Raw genomic sequence first — 12,095 nt, 5'->3', positions numbered from 1 at the left:
TTCCAGGCTACTAATAATAACTCTACATGTAAAGATAAATACATTCCATATATCCTTGCATAAAACACCCCAAAACAGTCCTCTGATGAAACAGATATAATATATCTGATAAATATAAATCTACACCAACATTTTAATTTCAAACTTAAATTACCTGACAATTACTCGCTTAGGACACATCTGCATATCCAAACAGACTTACCAAGGAAGGGGTTTTAAAGTTGATCTCTTCAAAAGAGCCATCAAACATTAAGCTGAACGTTGGATCTATAAGAACAGACATCAGTGAAACGTCACAACACTACAAGCAAAACTAATTCTTTTCTTTATCCATTAGAGCAGACAGTATCTTTATTCAAATACTAAAATACTCACTTTATAATTTCCATTCCTTTAATTTTGTATTTAGGAGCTGTATTCAACCATCACCATTTAAACAGAGAGGCTTTTCTGCCTGGAAAGCCCAGTTAGTGTAACAGAGGGTACTCACCGTTGGTGGTGAGAATTACAGGTCTCTTTGCAGTTGCCATGAATGTCTTTATGGCGCTTAGAAATCCCACATCTTCATCAAATATTATATCTACCTACAGAAAACAAGGGAAGTGCAAAATGCCAAGAGCTCCAACGACAGCTACAAGCTGTGAGTGCAGTCATGCTGTTAACAGCAGGGGAAGACTCCACGTTAACCCAGGTTTCTCCAGCACACACGTCAGGTCCCGCTCGCTTGCTGGCACACAACGCTTCCACCACAGTCTCCATGCTGATGTTGGCTGGATGAGGCTGGAATGGACCTCCTGGAGGTCACCTTGCCCAAACTCCCTGCTCAAGCTGGGTCACCTAGAGCAGGCTGCCCAGGATCATGGCCAGGCAGCTTTTGGAGTTTTTTTAGATTTTCTAGTAGAATTGCTTCAGTGATCCGGAGGATCAACCTCCATTGGGCAACATTGCTATATCTCCTTCATTTACTTACAATTACATTCTTGGCTGCCATTTTCTGTTCTTAGGTTAGGCCTTAAAGACATTTTTGGGCAAGAGGTTAAAGAAAAGAAGAATATAATGTGGGCTTAGATATTGTAATTACTGAGGTGACTTTTAAAGTTTCTCAGTGCACATAAGCAGTGTAAAACTATAAACCAACACTTTTGACACAATCAAAGGAACTAAACGAGCAGAATCCTGCAAAGTGTTCTAACCCTGAAAAACTGTTGAGAGATGATAGCTTATCTTTTAAAATAACAAGTCATAATTAAAAATGTACTCATGAGGATGAAATCATTAAACATTGAATTAATTTTAAGAAGCTGATAATCCTCACATTTGAATCTACCTAGAAGTCTCAAGGAGGAAGGAAAAAAAAAGTTCTTTAAACATAATGAAAGGCCATATTGTTCACATCAATATATTTCACACGGATTTACCTCTTCAAAAAGAATGAGAGATGTCGCACTTTTTCTGTTGTGTTCTCCTCCTTCTACTTCTTTGTTTACTGACTTAATTTCAGCATCTTTCTTTTCTTCACATGAATTCTGAGTCTTTCCTGCAGCTGGGCAAAGAATTGAGCAGGAAGTGGAAGAGGACTGGAAACGCTGAATATACATTCTAGACACTGGTTGCCAAAACACCCCATGTAGAACCTGCTTAATAAATCTACACTGACACAAAAGCTTACAAATCTGACCTACATCCTTTTCTGACATCTTGTTTAAAAAAAAAATAAATGGCATCAAATTTGCAGGTAATTGAACTATTTGGTGAAGAGCTACATATTCTAATACATATTCAAATGTAGTCAAACATTTACTGGCTTCACAGGACCTATTAATCAATCTTTTGGATATATACACACCACTTAGCACAATGATGGCTCCACACCATATCTGAAACAGGCACTGAGGTAATATTGAGGTGTGTTTTTCTAGAGACAGTTTTTAATTTACCTTCTCCTAACTGCTCTGAAAAAAAACCCAAACAAATAAGGAAAGCTTACTGAACTTCAGATTGTCTGTGCCCTAGCTGACTCCAACACAGAGTGATGACTACTCCCTGTGTAAAGTTCACCTGAGATAGATTAGGTGACTCTTGCAGCCAGTTGGAGTGTACTAAGTATGCCCTGTCCTTTTCTCCACACAGCTTCACACATACAGTAGTACAGTGTAGCTTTTCCAACTCCCAATGTAAGTAACTATTAAACCATGATACCTACCTTTGTTTTTTTCTTGAGATGTTACTGCTCCATCATTATCTTTACATTTGGAGGAAATCTTGAAATAGCTCGCAAGTGTTTTAGGGGGTAAGCTTCGTTTTAATCCTGCTCCTTTTGGTGACAGTGGAGGTTTTCTTGGTGAAACAACTTTCTTTGGAGAATACATTTTTTCTGCAAGAGATGTTTTATATTAAACTTAAGCTGGATATGTAATCTCACACTGACATTTCTCAGGGAAATTTAGAGCAAATCCCACGTTTGTATCTAGTACAGGACAGGTTTACTGTGCTGATTTCAGCTTATTTTACTCTTCTTCTGTTCGACAGTCAACTTTCTATTTAAATGCCATAGCACTTACTCCACTAGTACAGAAATAAGATAATCAAAAGTCAGACATTTTGAGCAAATCATTATTTAATTTAGTATGCAGTTGTGTTAAGCAACTTGAGCATTTCTTATTATTATAGCCAGATAAGATCAAATTTGCTGTCTTTTTTAAACAGCTTATGTCTAAAACTTGTTTTGGGAATACAGTTCCTAAAAAAATCCCTCAAAACTAAACCAAATAAATCACCCCCTTCCTCCTCCCCACCTAAAAAACAGGCCCCAAACAAAAACAAACAAAAATCAAAATAAATAAAAAAAAAAATATACAACTGTGAAACTTACTTGGTGACTTGGCACTGCTACAACTGTTAAAAAAGCAAGGCTTATGTGCATTAATGCCTTTTTTGTCCACTTGATGAGACTGAGTAGCTTCTTTTAGTTGAGACAGTATCTGTCTACCACTACGCTGGCAAGAGGCGTTGACTTCAAATATCTGCAATGGTATTTAGTGCATGTATATAAAAAAAATTAGTCATCTTGTTATCACGAATGCCTTCATAACTCTTGTTAAAAGTAAGAAAAATGGCACTGAGGAAAGGACTCCACAAACCTTAAACCCAAGCTCCTGAGCACAAGCATATACTGCAGCAGTTTTCCCTACTCCCGGCGGGCCAGTTATCAGGACTGTATTGCAAAGGCTGGTCTCTTCCTCAATATCAGATTTACTATCTTTAAAGTCAAGGTTGTCCAAAGAATCTGTAGAATTATTTAAAAGAAAGGAATTTTTCAAATCATTATCAATTAATGTCATTTTTATGGCAACTTTATTAAAGAGAAGTTATATATATTATTTTTAATTCTATCAGCACCTTGATGCTCTTTGTCCTCCTTTTCCCCTTTCTGATTTCTTTTTTCTTCCCAATCAGCTCTTTTTTTCCATTCTTTTAACCAACTATAAAAGGAAGGAACAGAACAAAAAATAAAAATGACTGCTGAATAAAGTGAACTAAATCCAGATAATATAATTTTCACAATATAAAATTAGGAGATATCAGCCACTTGTTATCATTCTCTGAAACCTATCAAATCCTTTCAGATTTAAAAAAAAAAAAAAAAAAAGAAAAAAAAACCTGTTCAGTGTTTGATTCTTTTGTAAAACAAGATTCCTTCTTCATTCTCTGTTATCCATTCTATTAGTTAATTGGTATAAACCCAAGTCACTTAGCAAACTACTTGGTAAACTGGAAGATGCTTTATCAGTCAGTTTAGCGTCAGATGGATCTTTAAACTCTGCCTAAAAGCCACAAGAACTTGAACCCACACAGAAAATTTAACTGAGAGCACAAAGTATTAGATGGACTTGAGTGTTAAATTAGTGTCAAAAGCAGAGGCACTGCATCAAGAGCAAGATCAGGCATGCTGTAGGGAAGCAAGTACTGGTAAGTTCCTATCTCTCATTCATATTGTGTAAGCTTAAATAACATGACACAATTTTAGTAAAAATTATTTTTAAGGGCATTAGTTACTTAAGTATTCCATGACATCCACAGCCTGGTGTAGCATCTCATGTGTGTTTTCATTTTGTGCCATAAAATCTACCAAGGTATTACTGTAAAAAACTATGACCAATTTGTTTCTGCAACTCTTTGGCTACAAATACATGCCCTGTAAGTGTTATTTAATCATAGTGTAAAATAATTGACTTCACTTCTTTCAGCATAACCAAATAATACGATGTTTTGAGTTATTTTAAGAATGGCTCCATGGTCCCAGTTCTGACCTGTGTAGCCTTTCAATTTCTTTCTTGTTCCCTACAAGTTCACTGGAATCTTGAGGCTGGTATTTTTCTGTCCAGAGCATGTCTTCCTTTTCAACACCTACAGAAAAAAATATTACCCATTTTTAAAAAGTTTTTAATGAAAAAGAGTTGATGAAGTCTTGTAAAGTGTTGGCTAGATGTGATTATTGCATCACAGTGGAAAGCTGACATACATCACATAGACATGCCCTCAGTGGAAAGAGAACTAAAATCAGACAGGAGATGCAGTTACCTGAAAGTGCATTTGGCTCTGATAAATACTTAGTGTCTTCTGTCACAACATGTGGTTTCTGGTTCTTGTTTTTTCCCAAATGTGTTGCTTGTCCTGTGTCTGTAGATAAGGGAGAAATAAGGTTCCTGGAAACTCTGGACTTTATTTCAGTCTCTGTACCTTCTATTTGTTTTCTTCTTTTTGACTTGTGGTCTTCTGTTTCTTTCCTTTTTCTCTTAGTTTCCTTCCAATTGCCAGAATGTTTCTGATTTAGCTCAGAATTGGCAGTGCCATCTCTGCTTTCTAAGAAAAACAAAACAAAACCATCCATTTAAAATTTCAAGATATGTCCATAATTGTATGGTTGTTTAAGCATGTTTGTTCTTTAAGCACATTTGAAGAACTTGGTCAAAAAGACCTAAAATGTGAGATCAGTTTATTTCCAATAATAATGTTCCTTCACTGGAACATTTCTGGAAATTCCAAGTTGCCTTTTTATGCCAGAGAGAGTGCGTGTGTTTATCTTTCCCCACATAGATTACTAACCTTGTACACTATTTTCAAAACCCAGACGTTCCGTTTGCTTTTTCAGAAACTTGTAGAAGTATTTTCTCACAGGAAATTGAGAATTAGAAGAGATGATCTCATCTAGTAAATCTTTCCTGAATGTATCAGGAAAAACTGGTCGGTGGCCAGAAAACTGTAACACACACAAAACCAAATTATTCCTCAAAAGTGTAACACAGTAACAACAGTTTTGCATAATTTAAATTGGTAGCTGTCTTGTTAAACCCAGATTAACAGGAAGCCTTGAGAATTGTCTAAAGTTATGATGAAGAATGGGTAGATCACACCCAAAAACAACAAAAAAAAAAATCCAGGACTGACAGAGATTCAAACTACAGGATTTTTAAAAACAGAAGTCCTAAAAATTAACAAAACAATTTCAGTTTTCTCTTCACTTTCTTGTACCACAATCCCCCATTTTAAAGTACTAACCACAGGTGCAGAGTGGTTTCCAGTTAGTTCTAAATTCACAGTGGAAAATTCGCCAAGTGAGAGAGTGATTTTTGTGACATCAGTGACTTCAGTATTCCTTTTCCTGAGCTTAGTTAATAGAGGATGCACTGGGGATTTCAATTTCCACATTGGATAACCTAAAAAAGAACCATCACCAAAAAAAAACAAGAGAAAACTTCTGTAAACAAATCAGAAGATAGTCACAGACAAAACTATCCCACAGTAAATAAAAGTAAATTCTGTTTTAACTACAGCTTAACCATGTCAAAGTCAGGCTTATTTAACTTACACTGTCAACCTTTTCTCTTATTAGCTCCACTTCCCACAAACAGATTACATTTGCATATTATGGCATACAGCATTTCTCCAGTAAGTTGCTCCTGGGCTCTGATTTAAAGAGCAACTTGTGGCCTCAGCAGGTCTCTACAGGACAGATGCTCACCAAGGATTTTCGTTGGTTTGCAAACAGAAACTCTTTTAAGTGCTCTGCCACCTTCTGCTTTTCTGTCTGTGTGCTTTCCTAAGAACGTTGTAGCACACTCCCTCACTTAGTGGAAAGAAATGGGCTGTCCTTTTCTCTTCTGAAAAATATTTTGCCTTTGTCAGAAGAAAATGGTTTCTGCCATAACCAGTCCAACATGAACTTTATTCCCCAAACTGGAGTAGAAAGACTTTTTTTTTAATTAAATATTAAGAATTTCCCAACCCCACCCATAAATGTACATTGCTCTAGCATCAATTCAATTTCTAAACTGTGAGCTCAAAACCATCTCACTGGAATCACGTAAGTTGTGTTTTCTACCTGTGACACAAAACAAGAGGGATCTAACTATTATTCCAGTCATAGTAAGTTCTGACGTTCCAGTTTCTCCTCTGCCCAGATCTACCAGAACTTATTCTACACATTTACACAATAGCTGAACGAAGCTTACAGTCATCCTTCTGCTGTACATGGACAACAGTCTGAAAACATGAACTTGCAAGAGAGTACGCTTCCATCGCTGCTGCTTTCTTTGCAATCTGTCTTTTCAGTGACTCTGGCAACCCACTCATCAAGAATTCACGTTTTGCTCTGAATTGTTCATCATCTTGAGAGTTTTCAGATGCATCTTGGCTTTAAGGAAAACAGAAATTAAAAAATAAATAATCCTTAGAACCAGCTATGTAAGGCTTACAACAGAACCTAGTCACATTCACTTCTATGCACCACTTAGAAATAGTCTGGGGGAACTGCTAAAATTAGATGTACTAAGTTTACATTTAATTTTAAATTTTGTGTTAGAGATTAATTTAAAAAATAATCCTCTTTGGTTTTATATTTTTATATGCAATTTAGGATTTCTTTTTAAATCAGTCAACTACATTTTCAACCACCTGAAATTGCTCAGCAATGGTTGAGGAAACAAAACTTCATAATTTTGCAAGCACATTAACACAGTGATCACAGTATAAAAAACATGAACATTTACATCACATTTCAATAACTATACGTAAACTTGTAAAATTAGAGAATGTTAAAGCAACCTTGAAATATTTTGACTTTTAAGCAAATGTAATCTTAAAAACTGACCTGCTTTCATCAAAGATGACAATTGGTTCACCTGCAGGGTTTTGAGCATTTCTGCCTAGGTAGGAAGGTGGGTATCCTAGTTTTCCTTTAAAAAGGGGAAAAAAAAAATATTAGCACTGATACAGGTTTCCAACCTTGCTTTTGTGTTCACTGCCTGTATGTTCCATTGAACAATATTAGTAAATCTCCTTTTTTAAGGGAAAGCTGAGTATTTTAATAGAATTCATTATAGTTTTATTTGTAGTTATTTCATCCCTAGACATTATCTTCTGTGACATTAAAAAAAACCAAACCACTTAAATTAGAAGACAAAACATAGTATACTCTTGGCAGTTTTTCAAAGAGTTTTCCTCAAATGAAGGAAAATCAAAGCAGCACATGTAAATAACCTCTGCACTATTAACTTGTCATAAAAATTAAAGGTATATATTGGAATAGTATATTAAAAAATCAGAAGATGAATGTACTGCAAATGCAGCTTTATACAATTAAGTTAGAATAACCGTAATAAAAATTAAACACATTCAGTAAACACCAGTTACCATTTGAGTTCTTTGCAACCTTCAAGTTTCTAGACTTTTTCCCCAAAACATCGTTTAAGCTCCGAAGATTCTTCTTCACATTCTGCACTGTAGTAGTGGCATTAATCGGGCTTGAATCTAAGATTACTACTGATTCCTAGAAGGAAAGCAAATAAAATAAGAAAGGAAACACAACTTTTCTTCCTTTATTAACAACACAATTTTGTGACTGGTACTGAGACAACTGAAGAAACTGCTGGAGCTTAGAAATTAGCAAATAATCATTTCAATATTATATAATACTTTTATTACTGTTTACACAGAAAAATTATACAGAGTAAGATCTCCAATATATAAACGAAGACCAGAATTACTCTCATCTAAGTCTCACTGTCTAAAGCACACACATTTGAAGCAGACACTTTGCTGTCCACTAGGAAAGAGAAACAGTCACTTCTAGAGTGTGACCACCTGCTGCATGGTCCATCTGCTTCAGGAGCCTTCCACTCCACATCTGGCAGTTACTTTTCTATTTGACATTTACCCTACCACTGCATCAGTATCTACCTCATCTGAGTAGTTAAAAGAAACGTTTGTACGATAAGAAGCATTCTTGTTCCTTCCTTGAATTAATCACAAAAACTTCTATTTTTCCTCACAAAGTCTAAAGGCTTACTTCACTTTCTTGCAGTTTTTTCTTTTCAGCAAGAGCCCACTGCCGAGACGAGCGCCTCACAGGAGTCACTAGGTCTTCATTCACCTTTGACCTCTGATGCTGGATGGCCTTTGCCTTCTCAATCAGCTGCTTCGCTTTGGATTTATTTTTAGAAGTGGAGCTTATCTGTTAACAAAGTACAAAAGAACCAGAATAGTGAATATGTTGCTGTTAATTGCTAGGTATTTCACATACTAATGTGATTTTTCACATTCATCTAAGCATATGATTTGTGGTGAAATTTTACTTGTATCAAAGAGAAAATTAAAGTCTGGAAAGCAGCAAACTCAGAGAATATAAATACTTTTCAGAAGGGAAGGAGAATCCTACAAGGGGATCCTCCAATTTGTACACAGAACAAATGAAATATGGGCAGTGATGTTCTTCAGCATAAACTGTTCCGCTGTGCCCAAACACTATGTCCCCTCCTGTGACCCTACAGAACATAAGCATACTGTTTTATTGGAGTTTTCTGTTATCTTATGAAGATTAGACTTACATTAATTAAAGATTTTAAAAACTAAGGGACAATAACTGTACAAGGAACAATCTCAAATTCTAGCCTAAATCAGAGCAGAAGTCTCTTTCCATAGGGCATCAGAACTGTCACATTGCATTACACTAGACTATTACACAATACCAAATATTAATACACTTACAGGCACATAGAAAAGGACAAAATACAAAAACACAGTGCTATGTAAATTACCTTTGTATTTCTGGAGTTCAGCTCTTCCTTCTTTATTGCTTCAGCTTTATTTGACTTTGTAGTTGCATTGATACGTGTAAACCTCATTCTAATTAGGGAAAAAAAGCATTATGAAATTATTACTTCCTAATAAAGGGAAATGTTACTCTCAATCTCTTTTTGAAAAGCATTTAAAAATACAGTGCTGCAAGCAGAAGCAACCCTCTAACCAGTGGGAGGTTGGCTTTTTGGTTGTTATGTGGGTGTTTTTTTTTTTTTAATGTTTTCAGTGCAAGCACACTTAGAGTTAACTTTAATTCTTCTGTATGATTACCCACCACAATGAGCACCCACGCAGCTTCACCGTGCATTCCAATCCATTCATAATTCTGCCTTACTTTCAAAACACCTGCAGGAAAACAAAGTGCCCAGAAGCAGAATATACCCTAGACCGTTCACCTGATGGCGCTGCTGCCGCCGAGGGGCGCGGGGATCACCTCAGCTCTGTACAGGCTGCTCCTCGGCACCGGCCCCTCCCGTGCCTTTGGCGTCGACGTCTGCACAGGACAGCCGCTTAACTCATCCTCAGAAAAGGTACTTCTCATCCGGGTTTTTTTAGGTGTAACACTTTTTGACGTTCTGATTTTCCTCTGCCTTAAACTCCTCCTGAGCTCATTCGCTTCTGGGCTTGATGAAACTGTCACATTTAAGGTGTTTTCCTTAGTAAGAACATTAGCTCCCAAATCCTCCTCTTCACCATAATTGCTGGTAGTTGAGACATTTGTTTCCTTTGTTTCTGAAGCCTTCCTTCTTCTGGTTCCTTTTTTCTGAAGCTTTTTAGATCTTTTGGGTTTAGTTCTGTTGTGTTCAGGACTAGAACGTGTATATTTGTTCACATTATCTTCTGGTACTCCACTTTCTAATCCTTTATTTGAAGCGATGTCATCTTCAGATCCTTTCTCTTTTGAAGACTTTCCAAGGCCTTGCTTTTGTTTTCCAGGTGCCTTTTTAACTCCACTTTTTATTATTACATCTGATGCTGGTTGTCTAAATGCCTTCATGAACTGATGCCTTTCTTCCAGAGTACATTTTGGCTTCAAAGAATCTGACCCTGCAGTCTCCAGAACAGCTAACTCCAATTCTTCTTCCTCAATAACTACATTAGATTTTCTCTTCTGAGTAACCTGTTCAGTTTGCTCACTCTCCAAGAGTGGTGGACTACCTTCATTTTCCTGTACACTTCCCTTCTGCTTCCAAAAAATGGAAGCTATTTTCCTAGACCCTTTTTGCTCCTTATGTAATGGAACTAACTTGGCAGGAACAGAATGAACTTGTGCAAGGACAGTTACTGTTCTAAGTGGTGGCTGTTGAGATTCCTCACACTTTTCTGAGTCACTAATGCTATCACTTTTGTTTGTTTCATTTGCTGTAGCAGAATTGTCCACTGCTGCCTTTGTGTCTTCATCAACATGATCTACATTATTTTCTCCCTGACTCTTCAAGAAGTCCTCAAATGACACCGTTATTATACTATTATTTACCTGTGAGGTCTTATCATCCGCATGAACTTCAAAACAGGAATCATTAATAGAAGCATCACACTCTATTATTGTAGGAGAAACCATCTTGTTGTCATCTTCAGTCTCCTTTTTACACTTTTCGTTCAGCTGGTTTTCAGGTGAAAAACTTTCAGACAAATCCATGTTTACTTTCTGCTTCCTTTTCCTCAACTTTCTTGTCCTATTTTTCGTTTCACTTATTTTAGAAGTGACCTTCTTCACATTCTTTCTGCAGATGACAGCATCTGAGGTGTTCTCTCTGTGCTCATTATCTTCTAATTCTCTTGCACATGTTTGATCAATTAAAGTACAAGCAGCAATAAAATCATTGCTGTCTTGTTTCAGTCCTGTTGTTTCGCTGCTATTATCACTATTAATTGCTATTTCATGTTCATTCTCAGGTTCTTTCATCTCTCTTAGCTTATTATTCACTCTGACTCTCTTCCCTTTCCTCTTCCGCTTTAAAGGTGGTTTAAAAAGTGACTTGCAGTCCTTGTCATCAGCATCCAACTGTGTTTTATTTTCTCCAGCTACAGCTGTCTTTTTAAAATAATCCAATATATTGTTGGGTTTTGGGGGTGTCAATACTTTCTCCTCCGGTTTTGCCAATGGCGAAAAATACCTTGTGATTGTTTTTACAGAAGTGTCTTCCTCTCGCCGTTTCTTGCATGGCTATGAAAAAAAATTCAACATTTAGTTTTTAAGAACTTAAAGATAACTTAGTATGGTAATATTAAGTGCTACAGTATCTGCAGCGTATATCAATGACACTAGTACCATTTCAGAGGATACAAAAAACCTCATGTCAATGCGCTAAGACTGCACATGTGAGCTTTATCTCTGCGTTCTGAAAGCTATCTAAACGTGAAATAAAGATTCTGCCATTTCAGAAAAATAAAAATTCCATGTAGGTTTGAGAGTGCCAAAACCCTAAAGTGACCACAAGGTCTTCAGAACAGCTCTGCAGAGATTTCGTAATCCTAGTGATCAGGACAGGTACTTCCATTCAGGTCATCAGTCACTGAGTTACCCTGAGATGTTCACTAGAGCATTTGTAAAGCCCTTAACAGAACTCCAACATCACACAGAGATGCGTGACCCTACCAGAAAGTAAATTTCTAACCTAAGAAGAAAACATACATTGAAAATACTTAAAGAAAATGAATACAAGAGAATCTCCTATCGTGATGCAAACCATAAAAGAGAATTCACTTCTACAACACCAATAAAGACGGCTCACAAAGGCCACTGTAACTCTCCTAGTTCATTAAAAATGGGAATCTCCGGCAATCACACCACCCGAAACCGAGGACGCCTCTTCCCAAAGCTACAGGGGGCTGCGCTGAGGTGCCCCAAGAAGACGTTTGATGACAGCTTGGCCGCGGGCTGCCACGCTCCGGAGCGCCGGCCGTCAGGCTGCGGGGAGGGCGCGGCACCGGGCAGGGCAGAGTCCCGGCAGGGC

The 12,095-nt window shown here is 37.0% G+C and overlaps 1 protein-coding gene across 1 annotated transcript; it reads right to left on the bottom strand.

The window, feature by feature from the left end:
• Nucleotides 1-169: 169 nt before the first annotated feature.
• ATAD5 (ATPase family, AAA domain containing 5) lies at nt 170-11,305 on the bottom strand (the record flags this gene model as incomplete). The annotated part of the gene is made up of 17 exons (XM_008937560.1): nt 170-267; nt 491-584; nt 1,419-1,537; nt 2,204-2,374; nt 2,873-3,023; nt 3,141-3,286; nt 3,400-3,482; nt 4,311-4,407; nt 4,582-4,859; nt 5,103-5,260; nt 5,560-5,717; nt 6,513-6,694; nt 7,151-7,235; nt 7,693-7,828; nt 8,348-8,512; nt 9,096-9,183; nt 9,534-11,305. Coding segments are annotated over 17 exons (3,981 nt in total), but the record flags the coding sequence as incomplete, so codon positions are not given.
• Between the last annotated feature and the right edge of the window lie 790 nt (nt 11,306-12,095).

This window comes from Merops nubicus, unplaced genomic scaffold, assembly GCF_000691845.1.
Source record: "Merops nubicus isolate BGI_N331 unplaced genomic scaffold, ASM69184v1 scaffold23803, whole genome shotgun sequence".
Taxonomy (NCBI): domain Eukaryota; kingdom Metazoa; phylum Chordata; class Aves; order Coraciiformes; family Meropidae; genus Merops; species Merops nubicus.
The sequence above is the reverse complement of the archived record's forward strand: the minus strand, read 5'-3'. Positions and strand labels throughout refer to the sequence as shown.